Source organism: Phodopus roborovskii, unplaced genomic scaffold (assembly GCF_943737965.1).
Source record: "Phodopus roborovskii unplaced genomic scaffold, PHOROB, whole genome shotgun sequence".
Classification (NCBI taxonomy): domain Eukaryota; kingdom Metazoa; phylum Chordata; class Mammalia; order Rodentia; family Cricetidae; genus Phodopus; species Phodopus roborovskii.
This window is the reverse complement of record NW_026125295.1, coordinates 16732414-16754105: the sequence shown is the minus strand read 5'-3', so window position 1 is coordinate 16754105 and position 21692 is coordinate 16732414. Positions and strand designations below refer to the sequence as shown.

Sequence of the window (21692 nt, the reverse complement as noted above, 5' to 3'; positions counted from 1 at the left end):
TCATCGTCATGGAGTTCAAATTAGATTTTAAAAAGCATTTCATTATCCAAACTAATCTACTCAAAATTCAATAAGCCATAAATAAAAGGGAGGCGAGGAGCTGATATTTCACACACGCGCACACACACACACACACACACACACACACACACACACACACACACACACCAGTAGCCTCTTGCTTCTCTGCATGGTAACACAGCCCTTTAAAGTGCACAGGCCCAGACTTCGAGCTATGTGACTCTGGGAAAATTGCTTAACCCCTCCGCGACACAGACTTTCAGTAAGATACGGCAAATGCTACAGATGCATTGGATGGTAGAAGGTAGAGTTTGGGTATGATGCCTGGTCCATGGAAGTGGTTAGTGTATACTGTCCATGTTATTGCTGTTACCAACTGATTTTGTGGTTTTTGTCTCTTTCCCATCCAACTCTTGCTCCTACAGCTATGTGTGTGCACCAGCACAGATATGCAAGAGGGTCCTCCTCAGGACCGGTGCTTTCTCAAGCACCAGGTGGCACTAGCCATGTGTGAATATTTGCATTCAGGTTCATTAAAACTGGGGCTAGAGAAATGACTCGGTCTGTAAAGTACGTCCGGTGCAGACCTGAGTTCAGTGTCCACCACCCATTTGTATGTATTTAGGGCCTACCACGTGGGGTTTGATAATCTACTGGGGAGCTCAACCCTGGAAAAGACTGGTTCTCGTTCTCTCAACAGCCATTAATTGCCTGTAGTCCTTCATCTAGTTCCCACCTATCCAGTGGCATGTCAAGTGGCACTGGCCTTCTGCTCTCATTTAGGCGACCATATTGTTGAGAAATAAGTAGCACAGTTCCCCTCTCAGACATAAAAGACACTGTCTGGCCCACTCATTCTTATACTCTTCCCAACCCCTCTTCCAAGACATTCCCTGGGATCTGGGTGTAGAGATTGTGTTGCAATTATATGAACTGAGGCTGGGCACCCATTGCTCATTTTGACCAGTTAGGACTTCCTGTAACTGAAGGCTGCAAGAAGGAACTTCTTTGATGAGGAGTGAGCAGCTTCTTCTTAGGTAACTAATGTTAGGGACTGTAGCTCAGACAACTCCCTTTTTGATTGTGGGAAAGTCAGCCCTCAATGGGCCCTTTTGATGGTTCTTGTGATAAAAGGGCAGTTACCAGGAGTCAGAGCATCATTCGAGGGAAAAGGAAGAGGAAAATGGAGCCAACTAGGTCTGTCCCCTGCAAGCAGAAATAAGGAGTTCTACAAATTCATCTAGGAAATTTCCACTTACCTCTCAGAGCAAAACTGGGTCACGTGGTCATTCCTAGATGGGGCGAGGAAGTTGGCAAATCAAATCGTTTTGGGCTTTCTAACCTTTCTAACCAGGGGAAAATTGGAGATGAATTTTGTTTCTGCATGTGGGTCCCCATTCAGGAGCTCTGGCTTCATTCTAAGCAGTTATACTGGTAGGAAGTATGGGTGCAGTGTGATATCTGTCACTAGTAGCATTTACAGCAGGTTACCTTATAAGAAGAAGCATTTGATTTGGCCGTGCCTAGTCCCCTCGCGATTCCTACATTTCCCATAGTTCCACTGCTTCTGGCATAGTGACTGGCACATGTTTAAAACCAAATGGCAACTTAAAAAATACAAAAGCCTGCAGGAAAGTTCATTTTCAGATGGGTCCTTACATTTGCAGACACAGAACAAGGACACTGAGTGTTGGGGTGGCTGGGTGACTGAGTGACTGGGAACTAGCTGCTGAGAGCGGGGCTCAGACGTGGGAGTCAGAGTCTGCATCTGCTTTAAGTCATGGTCCTTTCTTCTTCCCTGCAGGCATCGCCAGCTGCCCTTGCAAAGAGTGTGTTGGCTGAAGTCCCCAATCAAGTCGTGGACTATTACAATGGTAAAGGGATTAAACCAAAGTGTTCATCGGAAGTGTATGAGTCTTCCAGGACACTTGCACCATGAACTCCACACTTTTGCACAGTTCGGAAGCACTGTTCGCTAAGATTTACTACTATTCCTGTATTTAAAAAAAAAAAATAACGATAACGACAATATACATTTAAAGATAGCACGTTTCGGTGATTTTTAACTGACTTTTTTTTTTTTTTTTTTGCATGTGTAACCCCAAGGCCTGATCTGTATTGTTAAAGACTTTTTACATTGAAATACAGTCATAACATCCTCTTTACAGCATGTCGCCTTGAAATAAAATGGCATATGTATCCATTTTTATACCGGTTTGTTGAAATTTTGCTAAATTTCTTATTATCTTTACACTGTAAAGCATTTTGAAACATTTCTCGAATGTTGATAGCCAAAACGGATTTGGCTTAATCTCCTATAGGAAGAGAGATTTTTCCAAATGGCAGATGCATGGACTGTATTTTGCATGTTTAAAAATAATAATAAAAAAAATAATCTCACACTGTTTTTGCAGTTGCTATCTATAATCCCTTCCTGCTGAGAATTGCCTCTTTACTAAATAAATTTACCTACCTAGAGGTAGTCTTTTTGAAGTGGAGCTGGGTCATTTAGCCCAGTGCCTGTGTTTACATACTACCATATATATAAATTCCCCAAGAATCTTGTTCTAATGGAGCTTTTCAATGCAGGGCCAGAGGGTCTGCATGTCTCACAAGGTCCTCAGTGATGCTAATACGTTCCTTTCACTGCGGGAGGACCAGTTAGGTTCTGAATTTGTGGCTTTCACAGTAGAGATCATCTCCAACAGGGCAGTTCCTAGCCTGCTTGCCAAGGGCACCTCTTCCCCACCAGCAGCATAGAGGGCCAGCCCATCTCCATCCGAGGTGAGACTAGAAAGTAGTGAGCCTGATTCCAGAAGCTGTACACCTCATGTTAGTCTCACTGCTTTGTGGTCACACCTCTTCCTCCACCCAGACTGAGGAGTGCTCCCTCTGGCTTGCTCCTGCTTGGCTAAAAGAGGCACCACGGCTTGTCACATGGATGGTTCCAGTTCTTAGAAATTATTTCCTGAGATTCTTCCCTGGATCTTGAATGGAATCTTGTCCATGCCAAATAGCAACATGGCTCCCCAGGTATCTGCTCTACTCACTTGATCATTGAGCTCGCTATAGGGCATCTTTTGGCCTCGTTCACTACTCCTGAGTGCAACCTCCATAAGCAAAAATGACTGTGTAGGGTGGGGGTGTTTTGTCCAAATCTAAGGTAATCTTGATCTTCTTCTCTCAGAGAAATGAACAAATATTTTATAAGCTACAAAAGGCACAAAGGGAAACTTAGTTTTGGTCAGAAAAATGGTAAAGTGTACCCAAAGCAAAAGAAATGTGTTGTTGGGGTAGGTTTTTTTTGGGGGGGGTGAGGGGACAGTAATAATTAAGCAAATCAAATGTCTTGTACAATTTCCAGAGTTATAATTATAGACCTTAATCTTGCAAATACACGTCAATCAAATGCATAACATTTTGGGAATGATGGTTAAAAAAAATTGTAAGACTGAAAAAAGTCATAAATGTTTAAATTGTATTGTTTTCTGAATAAATTGGGTACTTACAGAATTCTTTTTCTAAGAGTTGTGGCCTTGTTCCTCTTTTCAAAGTAAGCTGCCAGTGAGGTGTATATTCCATATGCTTGAGGGGGCTTCAGAGGGAGACTGGTGCTTCCGACATAGAGGCTAAATTGAAATAGTTAAGTTCTGTATTACACAAATACCATTTCTAACACCAAAGCAGTGTATGAACGCTGTGTCTATGTATCTGGCACATAGGAAGCACTCGGTAGATGTTTAATCCATGCAGAGGTGAACAATAAAATGAGTGAATAAACAAATAGCTTTGTCACTGTGGCCTCTGATTGGTCTATGCCCTGCAGTAGATTGAATACGTAGGTTGAACGTTTGTGAATGTCATGTCCATTCGCTATACCATGCCACGCTCCAGTATCTGTGGGGATGTCTTCACTTGATGCAGACTTTACGGGATTCTGAGTTTGTTAGGACAGAGTCCAATTTGCCTGGCAAAACTTGTAGGTAGTTTCCTTCTCTTTTCATAACCAGACCCAAGTTCAGCTCCAAAAAATAATAAAAATATTACCTAACAAGCATTTAAGGATATCTTATCTCAGGTTGCTATAACAAGATACCACAAACACAGCAGCTTAAATTGCAGAATGTTTTTTTTTTTTTTTTCCAGAATGTTTTTTTTTTTTTTTCTAGAATGCTTTTTTTCTCTCTCATGGTTTTGTCATCTAGGAAGTCTAATCAAGGTTCCAGCCATTTGGACTTCCTCTCTCTAATTCACAGTTAGACATCTTCTTGCTTTATCCTCCATCACACACATACACACACACACACACACACACACACACACACACACACAAAACAATTGTCTGATCTATTCTTACAAGGACACTAATCCCACCACAAGAACTCCATCCTTGTTACCCAGCCCCCTCTCAAAGTCTCCGCTAATAGCATCATATTAAACATGGAAGGGCACAAATACCAGGTTTACAATAAGAGGAGACTGTAATGGACACTGTTCTAAGTCTTTGTTATGTACAATCTCATTCTGTCTCCCTGTCATCTGGAGACAGGAAGCACCAAGCTCTCTATGAAGACTGGAAATTGTATTTTACCCACTCCTGCCACCCATCTCCCAGTACATGTTTTTAAGGATATATCTTCTAAATAGAGAACTCACAAGCAGAGACTCTCTACTGAAACTAAGTGGGACAGAGTCAGTTCTTCAGGCCCTGGTGACAATTAGGCTAAATCTCATCTGTTGGAATGATAGTACAGAGCTGTTATCTTTCACAAATGTGGTCCAAAATCAGATACAAAAGTCTCTGCATTGATGTCCCCATGACTCTCTTCTTTAACCTCAAAATTTTAAGGCAGCATCCTTTTATTTATGATGAGTTTTATCAGGCCAAAAAGGAAAACAAGCAAAAGAATATACATATATGTGTATATGATATAGGTAAAATTTGCACATATTTTACACACACATTTATGCTCTTGGGGATGGGGGAAAGAAGGAGTGAACATCTAAAGAGTCATCACGTGGAATGGAAGCTTTGGCTTTAAGGCAAAGGTAGAAATAAAGGTCATCCATTGACAATGTGAAATACACAGAGTCAAAGGAAGACATCTAGCAAGGAAATGTACCGCCAGCAAAGCCGAGGGAGCACAGCTACTTACGTCTGCATTTAGTGCCCATGCGGTTTCCACTATAGCGTGTTCTAAAGCATGTTCCCTTGGCTGACAGGCACAGTGCATTGTTGAAAAACTATAGTGAAATTAAGTAGGTCAAAGGAAGAATGAGCAAAAAGTCAGGGAAACAAGGCTTTGGAAAAATTATCTTAAAACAACGAGATGCTGTCGTTGGGAAACGTCATTGGCTGTCCTTAGCAAAGCCAGAACTTGAACAATGGATTATTCTAAATCCTGAATCCAAGCCCCCATTTCTACCTACTTGGCACTATACTCATTCATGGCTAAATTAATAGCAGATCATTAGGAAATCTGCAAGAAAATGAGCAAAGTGCTTGACATGTGAGTAAGGGCTTGAGTTTAAATTCACAGAACCTACTTAAAGCTGGACATGGCAATTTGTGTCTGTGATCACCACACTTCTACTATGAGATGAGAAGCAGAAACAGGAGAATCCTAGTAGCTCACATGCTAGCTATCATGCTGTACATTTCAACAAACAACAGAAGACTTTGTCTCGGAGTTGTTGAAGACTGACACCCATAGTTGTCTTCCAACATCATATGCACACACTTGCCTTCACAGATATGAACATACACACATGCATACACACATGTCAGACACACAGAGGTTTTTTGTTTTTGGTATTTGTTTTGTTTTAAGAAAACAAACCATTGTCACAAATTTGGAACTCTGTCATCTGAGGATGTCATCTTCTCCCCATAGGCTCCCCACCCCACGGGGTTGGGGGGGCAGTAGATCCTCAGGATACTACCAGCTCTTCTAACTGTCTACCCACTAAGGATAGATTATAGACCCAATACATTTGTGGAGGCTTGCAGGAGCTGAGCAAATCCCATGAGTAATGCAGGGCCTCAAGAGCAGAGGATAAGAATGGAGGGCAGTGGGAAAGTATGTGTCCAGAAGGGAACAGCCAGCCACTACACAGCTCCAGGAACCAAGCAGAAATGTGGACTTAGTGCAGTCTGTCCATCCATCTTTACAGGATAATTGAAAACTCTGTTGTTTTACCTGAAACCCTTTAGTATTACATACTAAAACACATGCCAGTTTAACAGTTTCAAAACAATACAGGAGCCTCACTACACCAGTCCAAAAAACAAAACAAAACAAAAGAAAACAAAAAAACCAAAAACAAAATTAGCTAAATTTAAGTTGGTTCTGGGGAACTGATTTGGTGCCATGGAGTCATCTGATCTGGCCTCCTCACTTCCGGGTCTCACAACTCTTGAGGAACATTTGTGGTTTTTTGTTTTTTTTTTTTTCCTGAGTTTGTGTCTGTGATATTTGTTGTATTCGAAGTTGAAACTGGAAGTCAAACATGGTGGTACCCACCTAGAGATGTAAGACCCTCAGAATGAGGAGTCTTCCAGGTTCGGTCGATACCCCAAGAACTCAATGTCCAGTCCAGTTGCTGCAAAACACAAGAGGCTTTAATGAACGGGAAACATTTGCGCAAACTGGCTCCTCCAGCACGCAGGCTAGGGAGAAGCCCCCTCCCCCGGGCCCAGGTGTTTTTAAAGGCAAACCCACAAGCTTAGGGAGGGGGTAGGACCCTCTGTCCATTGAGTACGTGACTCTTGGAGGCCTGATGGTCTACTATTAGGGTCAGCAGACCTTAGGGCCTTAGGGTGTGCTAATTAATTTTGTCTGGGCATACCAGAGTTGCAGCTATCTCTTTGTTTCCTAAGGACCCTATTGACCCTATTCACCACCTGCTGACTCACAGGAATGGAGGGGCAGTGTGAATTCTTCTTATCTCAGGGCCTGGTGAGAGGAAGCTAGCAAATTCCAAGGAACAGATATTGGTTAGCTTTCCAGGTCAGACCATCCTTCATTTAACTTCACTTTTTGGTCTTTCAGAGACAGACCCATGAAGATCAAGAGTTTCTAGGCTATCTAGCAGGTTCAAGGCCAATCTGAAATACATGAGACCCTGTATCCAAAAAAGGAAGAAGTTGATACTGAAAGCGAAATAAGCAGTAATCAACTCATTATGTGTTCACATCAATAAACATTTATGGGCTGGAGAGATAGCTCAATGGCTAAAGAGCATAACAAGTACCATGCAAGTCTGAGGACCAGAGTTCGGATCCCCAGAATCAACATCAATTTCGAGGCGGCTATGGGGGGTTCCCATAGCAAACTGGCAAATGACACTAGCCGTATTTGGTTTGATTAAGAAGCTCTGCCTCAAAGAATAAGGCGGAGCAGTTATGAAGAGTGATTCCTAGCCAGGCAGGGGTGGCGCACACCTTTAATCCTAGCACTCAGGAGGCAGAGGCAGGTAGATCTTTAAGAGTTTGAGGCCAGTGTGGTCTACAGAGTGAGTTCCAGGACAGCCAAGACTACACAGAGAAATCCTGTCTCAAACAAACAAACAAACAAAGAGAAAAAGAAAAAAGAAGTTTCTTAACACCAACCTCAGATTTCCACAGGCATGCTCACACATGTGTGAGCACCCCAAACACACCCAGGCCCACACACATGCACATCACACCATCACACACACACACACACACACACACACACACACACTGGAAAAAAATCAATAAAAATTGTATTTTTATTAAAAACTATTTTCTAAAGAAAATAGAACAATGCTGATAGTCTTCTAATTTTTCAAATCCAGTGTTTTTCTCATGTCTTATCATTTTTTCTTTTATTTTGTAAGCATATAAAGCGGAATATATTCATATGGCGCAGTGTGATGTTTCAATACTTCATGGGATAACTAAATCATGGCAGTGAACATATCCATCACTTTGAATGCCTATTCTATACTGGAATAGTGTTCAGTCAAAAATATTAAATTATGTCCTTTGAGACGAGATAGGTGAATTTGGAGGTCGCTGTGTCACTTGTCATAAACCAAACACAGAATGACAAATGCTACAGGATCTCACTGACTGTAGGATCTAAGGCCGGTAGTCTCTCATAAGGAAAGAGTAGAAAGTGGTCGCCTGAATCTGGGGATGGTGGAAAGGTCGGGCAGGTAGGTTAATCAGCAAGGGAAACGATGCATTGGCTGGAGTACAGTACTGGAAATCACAAAGCACCTGTGTCTTAGAGTTTCTGTTGCTATGATAGAACACTGTGACCAAGCAACTTGGGGGTGGTGGGGAGAGTTTATTCCAGATTATAACTCTCAAGTCACACTCCATCACTGAGAGAAGCCAGGGTAGGGACTTCTGACGGGAACTGAAGTAGAGGCCATGGAGGAGCGCTGCTTTCTGACTTGCTCTCCATGGCTTGCTCAGTCTGTATATAACCCAGAACCATCTGTCCAGGGGTTGCACTGTCCACAGGACTGCCCTTGTCAATCATTAATGCCCCCAAAGATTTGCCTATAGGCTAAACTGATGGAGGTTATTTTTGAATTGATGTCCCTATTTTTAACTTTTGGTTTTAATCATTTTGTTTTTCCATCTCATTCAAAGTTAACCCATGGAAGGTTTTGTAAAGGCAGAACATGAAATTATAGCAATCAAACTTGTCTGGCACTTGTCAATAGCTTCTTTGTATATGGGGGATTTTGTAATGTCATGCATTGGCCATTTAGAAAATATTTGTTCACGCAGATGTATTGTTCTAAATGCTTACACAGTTGATTTAACAACAACAAACCATCACATGACCCATTGCTGTGTAATATCACCTGATCTCATCAAAAAGTATTGAGAATCTGTCAAATTATGGCAGCAGATTCAGTTTTTCAACCTTAATCTTTGCTGGAAAGCTCAAATGTTATCACTGGCAATAAACCCTGCCAGATGTTCTTCTTGGAGTGACAGGCTCACTTCACTCAACTTCAAGAAAAATATCTCCAAACATTCGTGTATGAATAACTGTATCTGTCAGTCATTTTTTAATGTTTTTGGAAGAATGATGTTCTGTGGGGGAAAGCCACTATCCCACACCAAATAAAGTGACAGGCTTACTCTTCCTGGGGCCAGGGAGTTTCATTTTAGATGGAAATGAAGTGAAAGCACTTTATGGGTGTTCTACAATTTGTCACCAAGCATATTAAAAAGGTGTGGACTTTTAAGGAAATTGTTGTGTGACAAAATTTTTCCTGGGGAGATGCTACACACATCTACTCACCACAGATATGGAGTTCACGAGAGACCAAAGTTAAGATACCATCAGAGTCCAACTTGGTGGACCCATGAGTTTTATTGGGATTACTTACAGGAATATGGGTGAGGGGTTACTTACAGGAGCAGAAATGACTCAAAGGCAGCGGCATTACCAAGGTCCAGCACAGCATGGGTGACAGCTCACAAAAGCTGGGGACCTGGGGCACCCTGCTTTCCAAGAGATTATGGAAATGTCTTCCAGGCAGCTCCTGGATGTGTGCCCCACCTACCCCTTGGGTGTACCTGGTACAGCCAGCAGAGGAATGGTCCTCGTGAGGGGAGAAGGAAACTTGGCTCAGACCAACTTAGTTGGGCTGGTTCAGACTTTTAGAGTCCCATACCAGGTAACTTATTTTTGATATATCTTAGTACAGTATACTTTTGGGTAAAAGGTTTCCTAGTAACAATTATCAACCCCACGTGTGATGTTCAAGGTGTGACTGCCCTGGGACTCTTTTGCAAAGTAAATGTGACCTTGAAGATGGGTTCTATAGTTTAAGGGCCTTAGAGCTGCTGGTCTCTGACCAAGAGAATGTAGGTAAGCTGGCTAGAAAGTACATGTGACATGTCCCCTAAGGATAGGTTACACTGATTGAGAAACAAAGCTAAAGACAAAGGTCTATGGAGGAAGAATGTGGGATGAAAACTTTTTGGGGGATTTGGGTGATGCCTGGCCCTACAGATAGCAAAGGTCACTGGAACATTAACAACATTCACTTCCACTCTTGTGGGTGGAAAACAGGTAAACAATTCCTCAATGGAGTGACAGCCTTGAGTGATTAACATTCCTGGTTTTCCCCAGTGCTTATCTGTGAGCATTGTGTCTTCTACACCTGAGTGTGTGCCTCACCTATCCCTCAGGTTTGTGTGGCTAACTAACAAAGCCAAAGTTAGTGGCCCCTCCTGAGATTCTTGCCTACAATGCAAGTCCTGATCCTGGCTACACCTGAGTGTAGTCCTGGGCAGAGGAGGTGTCTCCTCAGGTTGCTCCATGATGAGGCCAAGTTGAGCTTGTCCAACTGCCCGAGACATAGAGCTTAGCAGAACTTCCCTGAAAACCTGAGATGAATAAAGGAAATTATGATTCGTCAAAACATAAATTTATGCTGTACTTATTGTGAAGAATCACAGGAGATCATATGCACTGTTAATAAATACTGGGAGGAAAGTAGAAATTTCATGAAACACAAAAATCGTGTATTTTCTGATAACATGCATCTGTCCTCCTGAAAGACCCCCACTATGCATATTGCCTGTTTGAGCTGCTCTTGCCAACTTACCAAGGTCAAGTTATGGGAAAAGCATAGGAGGGAACCAGATGTTGCTCTCATCTGATGCCAACCAGATATCTGTGGTCTGCAGCTTGGACCAAAACAAGGTCAGCAGGACAATATCTGGGAACAGAAGGTCCTGGGAACATTCTATCCAGACCACTAGAATGCTGAGATAGTCATAACTGAATTCTTTGTGCCCAACCCGAATAAACAACTCTGTCCTTGGTTAACCACAATTGCTTTATTTAGATGGACCAATGAAATCCCTGTAACCATGCTTCTGCTTCTTGCCACCCCAACCCTATATAAACTGCATATGTTTTAACCACGGCACACTCAGTCTCCCGAAAGACTGAAGTGTCCACAGGTATCTGTGTCAGCAATAATCAGCCTCTTGAGCTTGCATCTAGTGGTCTTGTCTCGTCTCTTGAGGTAAGGGCCTCTCCCTGACAGACTCCGAACTCTTAGGGTCTTTCATTTGGAGGATCCACCGAGAATGAGACCTTTCCCCGGAGACTGACATTGCGCCCACTGGGAGGTAAGCTGGCCAGCATTTGACTCCTTGTTCTGTGTTCTGTATGCTCTGTTCATGTCCTCCTTATGTCATTTCATTCTTGAGAAGGAGCTGACAGGCTCCTCAGACTTCTCCCCTGCCACCCTGGGAGACGTCCCAGGGATTTGTGGGGGGGGGGGCGATTTTTCAGGGCCTGCAATGAGTCTGAGGGATTCGTTGTTTTGTTGGGGACAGCGGGCTTAAAGTCTTCAGTGCCTTCATCTCAGTATCTGGTTTTGGTTTTATGCCGAAGTCGCTCTGCGCGTCTTGGTGCCGGCTGTCTGTGTGTTCTGTTTGCCTTGTCTATTTACTTGCTTCTTTATTTTGAGAAAGACATGGGACAATCTGTAATTACCCCCTCTGAGTTTGACCCTAGATCACTGGAGCAAAGTCCAGGGCCTGAGTGCACAACCAGTCAGTTGACGTGAAGAAAAAGAGATGGCAAACCCTATGTGCTTCTGAATGGCCGACATTTAACATTATCTGGCCTCAGGATGGGAACTTTGACCTTGGTATTATTTTGCAGGTGAAGGAACGAGTCTTCGACACCGGGCCCCATGGACATCCTGACCAGGTGGCCTATATTGTCACCTGGGAAGATTGAGCCTCTGACCCACCCCCTTGGATGGCTCCCTTTGTCACCCCCAAGTCCCCTTCTAAATCTCTCCCCAAGACTGATGTGGCCCCAACTTCACAGGGGCCCGCTGCTCCCCCTTTGCCTTCTTCTGTACCACTCATTCCCTCTCAGGCACCTGCCAAATCTCAATTATAGCCTGTCCTCAAGAAAAAGGAAACCCCTTGCTCCAAACCTATTCTTCCTGCCGATGAGTCTGTTCTTATAGATTTGCTTTCAGACAGAGACCCCCCCACCATATCAGTCCCCTCCCCAGGATACTGAAGGTGGTGGCGACGCCCAGCAAAGGGGCCGGGATGAACCAGATAGTACCACTCCTGCCCTGGACAATGGACAAGAAGAGACTGCTGCAGACTCCCTGATAGCTGGCAGACTCCGTGGCCAAAGGGAGCCAGCCACGGAAGGATCCTCCCAAGCCTTTCCCCTGTGCCAGACTGCCGGACAAGGAGGCCAATTTCAATACTGGCCTTTCTCGGCATCTAACCTTTATAATTGGAAATCTAACAACCCCTCCTTCTCCAAAGACCCTGTAGCTTTCTCTAACCTAATTAAATCCATCCTAATAACCCATCAACCCACTTGGGATGATTGCCAACAGGTTTAGCAGGTCCTCCTCACCTCGGAAGAAAAACAACGCATCTTCCTGGAAGCCTGAAAGTCTTGGGGGACAATGGGAGACCCACTCAGTTGCTAATGAAATTGAGGAAGTTTTTCCCCTGAATCGTCCCGATTGGGACTTTAACACTGCCACAGGTAGGGGACACCTACTTCTTTATCGCCAGTTACTCATAGTGGGCCTCTGCGGCGCGGGATGCCGCCCCACGAATTTGTCTCAGGTAAGACAGATAACCCAGGAACCGGAGGAAACTCCGACTGCATTTTTGGAGAGGCTAAAGGAAGCCTACCGTATGGATACACCCTTTGATCCTGATAGTAACGAACAAAGGGGCAATGTTTCTATGGCATTCATTTGGCAGTCAGCTCCAGATATTAGGACTAAGTTGCAGAGACTAAATAATTTACAAGATTATAGCCTGCAGGATCTCATAAAGGAAGCAGAAAAGATCTTTAATAAGAGAGAGACACCTGAAGAGAAAGAAGAAAGACTCAGAAAGTTGCAGGAGGAAAGAGAGGACAAGTTAAAGAAGGAGCTAGAGGAGAGAGAGAAAGAGAGAGATCATAGGAACTGGAGAAAATTAAGCAAAATCCTGGCCACTGTAGCTCAGAATAGTCATAATGCAGGAGGTCAGGAGAGGAAGGGAGATGCAAGGAGGCCCCGGGTAGATCGAGACCAATGTGCCTACTGCAAAGAAAAAGGCCATTGGGTCGAAGATTGCCCTAAGAGACCTAGAAATCAGAGGCATGGGGATGGACCCCGGAGACCACCTCAGCTTCTAGCCCTAGATGAAGACTAGGGTGGTCAGGGCCAGGAGCCCCCCCCCAGCCCAGGCTAACCTTAAGAGTGGGGGGGGCAACCAGTCACCTTCCTAGTAGACACTGGAGCCCAACATTCAGTTCTCACCGAAACAGATGGGCCATTGAGTACCAAAACAGCTTGGGTACAAGGGGCCACCAGAGGAAAATAATATCAATGGACCACGGAGAGAAAAGTTCACCTCACATCAGGTAAAGTCTCACATTCCTTTTTGCATGTACCGGACTGTCCATATCCATTACTGGGCCGAGATCTACTGACCAAATTAAAAAGCCCAGATCCATTTTGAAGGATCAGGAGCCAAAGTCTCCGGCCCACAAGGGGCTCCACTTTTACAATTGACTTTGCAATTGTAAAATTAATATAGACTTTTTGAAAAGCCTCCTGAGCAGCAGGAAGGAATGGACTTATAGTTAAAACAATACCCCCTGGCCTGGCAGAAATAGGGGGCATGGGGCTGGCCATACAACAGCCACCCCTAATAATACCCCTGAAGGCATCAGCCATCCCCGTCTCTATTAAGCAGCATCCCAAGTCAAATGAGGCATATCAAGGAATCAAGCCCCACATTAAGAGACTATTAGACCAGGGGATCTTGATCCCCTGCCGATCCCCATGGAATACTCCACTTCTGCCTGTAAAGAAACCAGGAACAAGGAACCGGAGATTACAGGCCAGTCCAAGATTTTAGGGAAGTCAATAAGCAAGGAGGACATTCACCCCACGGTGCCAAATCCCTATAACCTACTAAGCACCCTGCCTCCTACTCATCCCTGGTACACTGTTCTGGACCTAAAGGATGCTTTCTTTTGCCTGAGGCTGAGCCCTCAGAGTCAATCTTTATTTGCCTTTGAATGGAAGGATCCAGAACTGGGCATTTCAGGGCAATTGACTTGGACACGCCTACCCCAGGGGTTCAAAACTAGCCCCACTCTCTTTGATGAGGCCCTTCAGCAAGACCTGGCAGACTTCCGGATCAGGCATCCATCTCTAATCCTACTACAGTACGTGGACGACCTCCTCTTTGCGGCCACCACTGAACAAGACTGTAAAACAGGTACCGGGGCCCTATTACAAACACTGGGGAACCTGGGGTACTGAGCCTTTGCCAAAAAGGCCCAAATATGCAGACAGGAAGTCACCTATTTGGGATACAAGCTAATGGATGGGCAAAGATGGTTGACACCTGCCCACAAAGAAACCATATCTCGCATATCCATCCCCAAAAACCAACGTCAGCTTACAGAATTTTTGGGGACTGCGGGCTTCTGTAGACTCTGGATTCCGGGGTTCACAGAGATAGCGGCCCCCCTTTACCCGCTAACCAAGCAAGACACAACTTTTGACTGGACTGAGGAACAACAGCAGGCTTTTGATACTATCAAGCGAGCCCTGCTGTCCTCGCCAGCCCTGGGTTTGCCAGATGTCACCAAGCCCTTTTAAACTCTTTGTTGATGAAAAACAGGGCTATGCAAAAGGAGTCTTAACCCAAAGGTTAGGACCCTGGAGATGGCCCATTGCCTACTTGTCCAAGAAATTAGACCCAGTTGCATCAGGGTGGCCCCCATGTCTCCGAATCAAGTACGCCACTAAATTGACTCTGGGACAGCCAATGATCATACTGGCGCCACAGGGAGTTGAGTCCCTCATCCGTCAGATACCAGATAGATGGCTATCTAACACCCGTCTAACTCACTATCAATCGTTGCTCCTGGATGTAGACAGGGCCAATAGTAACTCTGAACCCAGCCACCTTGTTGCCACTGCCGGGGGGGGGGGGGGGGGGACCAGCCTCCCACAACTGTCAGCAGATCCTTACAGAGATGCATGGAACGTGGCCTGATCTGACCGATCAGCCCTTAAAGGATGTGGACCACTCCTGGTTCACGGATGGCAGCAGCTACTTACTAAATGGTGAAGACGGGCAGGGGCTGCAGTGACAGATGCCACAAAGGTCATATGGGCCACTGCGCTATCCGGAGGTACCTCTGCTGAGCAAGCTGAACTCATTGCTCTGACTCAGGCTCTCCAGATGGCAGCAGGTAAGAAGCTTAACATGTACACTGATAGCTGGTATGCCTTTGCCACCACCCATGTCCATGGGGAAATTTATCGGAGAAGGGGCCTTTTGACATCATAAAGCAAAGAAATTAAAAATAAAAATGAAATCCTGGCATTGTTAAAGGCCCTGTTCCTTCCCAAGAAACTGAGCATAATGCATTTCCCTGGACATCAAAAGGGGGAAAGCCTAGAGGCAAAAGGAAATCGCTTGGCTGATGAAGCAGCCAAACAAGCAGCCTTGGGCCCCCAACTATTGACTATAACCATGTTGACTGAAAAGGAGACAGCTAAGGCCCCAGATTGGGACTATGATGAAACGGATTTGGACATTGTTCAGAAACTAGGTGCAGATTATGATCCCAATCAACAGTGCTGGGTCTACCAAGAAAAGACTGTGCTGCCTACAAAAATGGCAAGAATATTGATAGACCACCTCCATAAACTGACTCATCTGAGCGCTAAAAAGATGAAAACTTTATTGGATAGGCAAGAAATTAGAACTTACCTTCCCAATCAGAATTTATTACTGGAACAAGTAACTGCCAGATCAACCAAGAAAAAAACAAACTGGATCCTGGGACCCGGCTTCGCGGCCATAGGCCTGATGTCCATTGGGAAATAGACTTTACTGAAGTCAAACCTGGCATGTATGGTTATAAATATTTACTAGTTGTAGAGAGCTGCAAAGTGCCGCGCCTTTAAGATGGCGCTGGCTTCTGCCTTCCACCTTCCTGATGGTGAATGCTCTCTGTCATAAACAAGTCCTTATTTGGCTAAGCCTGTTCAGCTTGCTTGCTTCTGTATAAGAGCAGCCTATCTGCAGGGTCCACATGGCTCACTAGGGTTGGTCAGCGCAAGGGGATTTAAGCTGTGCAGGCATTTCCCCGGAGTTAGAAGAAGCTTGTTCAAGGATCCTGATTAAACTGCTAGAAGAAGATCTCCCCTGAGTTGCGTCTTCCTTGCTGGTCCAGGTTGGACATGACAACTAGTTTTCATAGACACCTTTTCAGGATGGTGGAAGTGTTTCCTACCAAACATGAGACTGCAAAAATGGTCACCAAGAAACTCTTGGAAGAAATCTTTCCCAGATATGGGATGCCACAGGTAATAGGATCGGACAATGCGCCTGACTTTGTCTTCCAGGTAAGTCAGTTGGTGGCCAGGTTGCTGGGGATCAATTGGAAACTACATTGTGCATATAGACCCTAGAGTTCAGGACAGGTAGAAAGAATGAATAGAACAATTAAGGAGGCTTTATCCAAATTAATGCTTGAAACTGGCTCTAAAGACTGGGTACAACTCCTACCTCTGGCCCTCTATCGGGCCAGAAACACTCCAGGCCCTCATGGCCTAACTCCCTTTGAAATTCTATATGGCAGTCCACCGCCAGCTGTATCATTCTTTGATGCCGATATTTCTGACTTTGCAAACACCCCCTCTATGCAGGCGCACCTCCGGGCCTTACAGATAGTCCAAGAAGAGTTCTGGAAACCTCTGGTGGCCGCATACCAGGAGGAGCAGAGGACCCCTTATGAACCCCACTCTTTCCAGATTGGCGATTATCTGGGTAAGGAGGCATCAGACTAAGAACTTGGAGCCCCGGTGGAAGGGCCCCTACATTGTGCTCCTGACAACTCCCACCGCCCTAAAAGTAGACAGGATTGCTGCCTGGATCCATGCATCCCACATGAAAGCCGCACAACCAGAACATCGGACCCAAGACCAGGCCCCACCTGAACCAACATGGAAAGTTCAACGCTCTCAAAACCCATAAAGATAAGACTTTTACATTCCTAGTGCTAACAAGCATGCTTTTGTACACAGATTTGGATGTGTCTAAAGCGGGATCTCCCCATGCCCCCCGGCATTTGACCTGGCAAATGCTTTCCCAAACAGGCGAGGTCGTCTGGTCCACCTCTGGCCTTTACCCACCTGGCACCTGGTGGCCTAGTCTCACCCCTGATTTTTGCCAACTGGCTGCTGGATTGGACACTTGGGACATCCCTACTTATGGTGCAGACTCTCTTAAAAAGGATATGCCTAGAACAAGGGACGGAAGATTTTGGGGTACATTTTGGGGTTGTAGCAACCCTAAGACCCGATGTTTTCTAGCCCAATCAGACTTCTATGTATGCCCTCAGCAGGGTCAACCCAGGGGGTCGGGATGCTGGGGGGATATCAGGAATATTTTTGCAAGAAATGGGGATATGAAACCACTGGGAGTGCCTATCGGAAGCCAAGCTCATCTTGGGACCTAATAACAGTGCACCGAAATTACACTCGCCCCCCGCCTTGGGCAGGGAAGACTGCCACCCTCCCGTCAATTGGGGGGCTTGGACCTGTGAGTCAGCCCTTTGTTTCCCTTTAAAAATTGACTTCACTACCCATGGGAAAGAGGACTATGCTGTTTGGTTACAGGGAAGGATTTGGGGACTCAGATGGTACCTGCATGGACATAAGGGGGTCATTTTTAAGATCCACTTAGAAATTCAGGAAACACCCCCACGGGCCATAGGGCCAAACCCCCTCCTGCCTGACCAGCGACTCCCCTCCCAGTCTCAACCTCTACCTCCAAGATTGATTCGCCCCAGAGACAGTCCCACGGAAACCCTGCCCCGACAGTACCACTCAGGCAGCTCCAGAGCAGGGGATAGGAGACCGGCTCTTTAACCTAATCAAAGGAGCCTACAGAGCCCTCAATGCCACTTATCCGGAAAAGGCCAAAGACTGCTGGCTTAGTCTCCTTCTGAGCCCCCCCCCATATTATGAAGGTATAGCTATCAATGGGAACTTTTCAAACTATACTAGGTCCCCTCAGCAATGGTTAGACCCACCAAGCCATAGTTTAATTCTCTCTGAAGTCACAGGACAGGGGCTCTGCATAGTCACCATACCTAAGACTCACCAGGAGCTATGTAATCGGGTACTGCCAATTACCCCAGACAATTACTATCTTTCAGCTTCCAATAGAACCTACTGGGCATGTAGCACTGGACTGACTCCTTGCATTTCAGCACAACTCCTGAATAAGGCTTCTGATATTGTGTTCTGGTTGAATTATACCCTTGTATAATCTATCATACTTCTGAAACTGTTTATGAATTCTTTGAGAATAAACATAGGTACAGGAGAGAGCCTGTCAGTATAACCCTGGCCCTTCTCCTAGGGGCCGGAATAACAGCAGGAATAGGCACAGAGCAGCAGCCTTGAGTCAGGTCAGCCAATATGAGTGTCTTCATACCACTATGACTGCAGACCTGCAGGCATTAGAAAGATCCATTAGAGATCTTAAAGACTCCCTAGTCTCTTTATCTGAGGTAGTTCTCCAGAACAGGAGGGGACTCGATCTCCTATTTTTAAAGGAAGGGGGCATATGTGCTACCCTCAAAGAGGAATGCTGTTTTTATGTGGACAAAACAAGAGTTGTGACTGACATCCTAGACAAACTACGGGATCGGTTGGCAAAGAGACAGAAAGAATTTGAAGCCCAACAAGCATGGTTTGAGAGGTTTTTTAATCGCTCCCTTTGGTTCACAACCCTGATATCTACCATCATGGGACCGCTAATTATATTCCTTTTAATTCTCAACTTTGGTCCCTGCATTTTGAATAGACTATTACAGTTCATGAAGGAATGCTTGTCAGTAATCCAAGCCTTAGTTTTGACCCAACAATATCAGAGACTAAAACAATTAGAAGTTGAACAACAATGAATAAAGGTTTTTATTCATTTTATAGAAAAGGGGGGAATGAAAGACCCCCACTATGCATATTGCCTGTTTGAGCTGCTCTTGCCAACTTGCCAAGGTCACGCTATGGGAAAGTACAGGAGGGAACCAGATGTTGCTCTCATCTGACGCCAACCAGATATCTGTGGTCTGCAGTTTGGACCAAAGCAAGGTCAGCAGGACGATATCTGGGAACAGAAGGTCCTGGGAACATTCTATCGAGACCACTAGAATGCTGAGATAGTCATAACTGAATTCTTTGTGCCCAACCCGAATAAACAACTCTGTCCTTGGTTAACGACAATCGCTTTATTTAGATGAACCAATGAAATCCCTGTAACCATGCTTCTGCTTCTGTAAGCCTGTTTCTTGCCACCCCAACCCTATATAAACTGCATATGTTTTAACCACGGCACACTCAGTCTCCCGAAAGACTGAAGTGTCCACAGGTACCTGTGTGAGCAATAAACAGCCTCTTGGGCTTGCATCTAGTGGTCTTGTCTCGTCTCTTGGGGTAAGGGCCTCTTCCTGACAAACTCCGAACTCTTGGGGTCTTTCACCCCAAATCCTATTCTCCCTTGTCAGTGTCAAAATGGATGTAACTGTTTTAAAGATTTTTTTATGCATATGAATATTTTGCTTTTATGTATGCATGTGTATCCTGTGCTTGCCTTTTGAATTCCAGTGTTGCATCCTCTGAAATTGGAGTTAGGGATGGTTGTGAGCCAGCATGGAGCATGGGGGTGCTGGGAATGGAACCTGCATCCTCGGAAAAAACAACAACAACAACAGAAAACAAAAACAAATGCTTTTACCTGCACAGTTATCTCTCCAGCCCCCTAAGCGTGCGCTTGTACAGCAAGCTTTGTTAGTTCCTGCCTCAGCCTCCTTGGCGAGCATGCCTGGGCCGCCAAGGTAATTACATCATCAAGTGTCACCAGGTGCTTTTCCACCCTCATCTCTGTTATACACATGCACCTTTTAGAAGTTTCTACCGCTCTAGCTTCTTCCTGTTCCTCTGTTGACTGTTCTGTCTGTATGCATGCATGCCTGTATGTATGTATGGCTGCCTCTTCCATGTCCCCACTCCTGAGAGGGTCTTTTGCTCTTTCGCCCTCTCCCTATAAACCTCTTGCACTAACTCTGTTGCTTGCATTGTGTTCTCTTAGTGGTATACCATGCTGGGGCTGCCAAAGCTATCCACTTCACCGCATTTGTATCCTTTCAAGTTTAAAGGCTCTCATGCAGGGGAAACCGAGACCCCTTTTTGGAATTCTTAGCCTCATCCATCAAACATCTTAAGCGTGGGCACAAACTGAAACTCAAGGACAATTTTATTACAGTTGAAAAGAAATACCCCAGGGAAGACCAGCTGTATAACTCAGCAGCTACCTGGAGCAAAAGTATTAAGGAGAGAAGCAAAAAATCCACTGCCCAGTTTTCAGCTAGGGTGGAGTTCAGACACACAGACACAGTAGTTCCATTAAGGGGCTAGTTATCCTGCCTACCTCTTTAGCATGCTGAGCCCTCCATTAGCCAAGTAAATGACCTGGCTCAGCTGGAATGTTAAGTCTCAATTTAGGACCGGAATTATACTCTGTTGACCAGGAGATTTTTACTCTAATATGTTTAAGCTTCTGTATTTAAGCAGATTACACACACACACACACACACACACGTTGAAATGTGTAACTGTATCCCACATCCTTACTTTGGTGGGGTCTTTCAAATGGGTAATGTAATTCTGAACCTCACCCAGGTTCACTGAGGTTTCCTGGGTGCTTGCTAGATAGATAAACATGTGGTGCTCTAAGTGTTATGATAAATGTGGGAGGAACCTTGCCTGGAGGAACCTTGGTGATGAGGGTGATCAAGGCAGGGGAAAAACAGGCCAGGCAGACAGAGCTTAAGTGAGAAGTTTTATTAGAAAGGGAAGGGGGGAGGAAAGAGAAAAGGGGTAAAGAGACACAGATTGAGGACAGAACAGAAGGGGGAGACAGGAAAAGTCCTGTCTTCCCCAGGAGAACAGCGAGAAAGAGAAGAGCCTGAAAGAGAACTGAACTCAGATCCTCTGGAAAGGCAGCGAATACTCTTACCCATTAAGCCATCTCTCCAGCCCCCTTGCAATGGTTTGTAACTTTAAAATGCCAGCCTAAATTCACAAACAAGCATGTAGCTACAGTCTGACTCAGCTAGATGATGCTGAGACCAGAATTGGGTGCTGAGACTGTAATCTTCCTTTTCCTGGAAAAGAAATAAAGCTTCAAGTTCTGGAATCATCTTTCAGCTCTTGCCTGAAATGTATGAAGAGAGAGAGAAGGATTTTTAAAAATGCATGTGCAGGTTTTGTCTAGCATACAAGATCTTCATATGTATGTATATATGAACATATATATTCACTGGACTTTGCTTCTGTGAAGTTGAAAGCAGAACTGAATTTGGAAGGGCTCCCTTTAGGATGGGCTGACACCAACTCCCTCATCATCGCTCCCATCTAGACGGTCAGGACAAAGTTTCTAAAAAGGAAATTTATCTTCCTGGTGATTAAAAACTTGGTACACTGCTTCAAAGGAAGATATTTTCTTCCCTCTTGAGTATTGAATAATCCCCCACCCCCATGCCAAGTAACATAAAAATGCTAAAAAGGACTTCCTGCAT

General features: G+C 44.9%; 1 protein-coding gene across 3 annotated transcripts in view; it reads left to right on the top strand.

The window, feature by feature from the left end:
- Cpne4 (copine 4) overlaps positions 1-2419 on the top strand; it is a 443660-nt gene extending 441241 nt beyond the window's left edge. For all 3 annotated transcript variants that reach the window (XM_051205851.1, XM_051205863.1, XM_051205859.1), the window contains exon 16: positions 1826-2419. In XM_051205851.1, coding sequence (XP_051061808.1) covers positions 1826-1960 — 135 coding nt within the window. In that variant the 3' untranslated portion in view covers positions 1961-2419. The remainder of the gene's footprint in view (positions 1-1825) is intronic.
- Positions 2420-21692: the final 19273 nt, after the last annotated feature.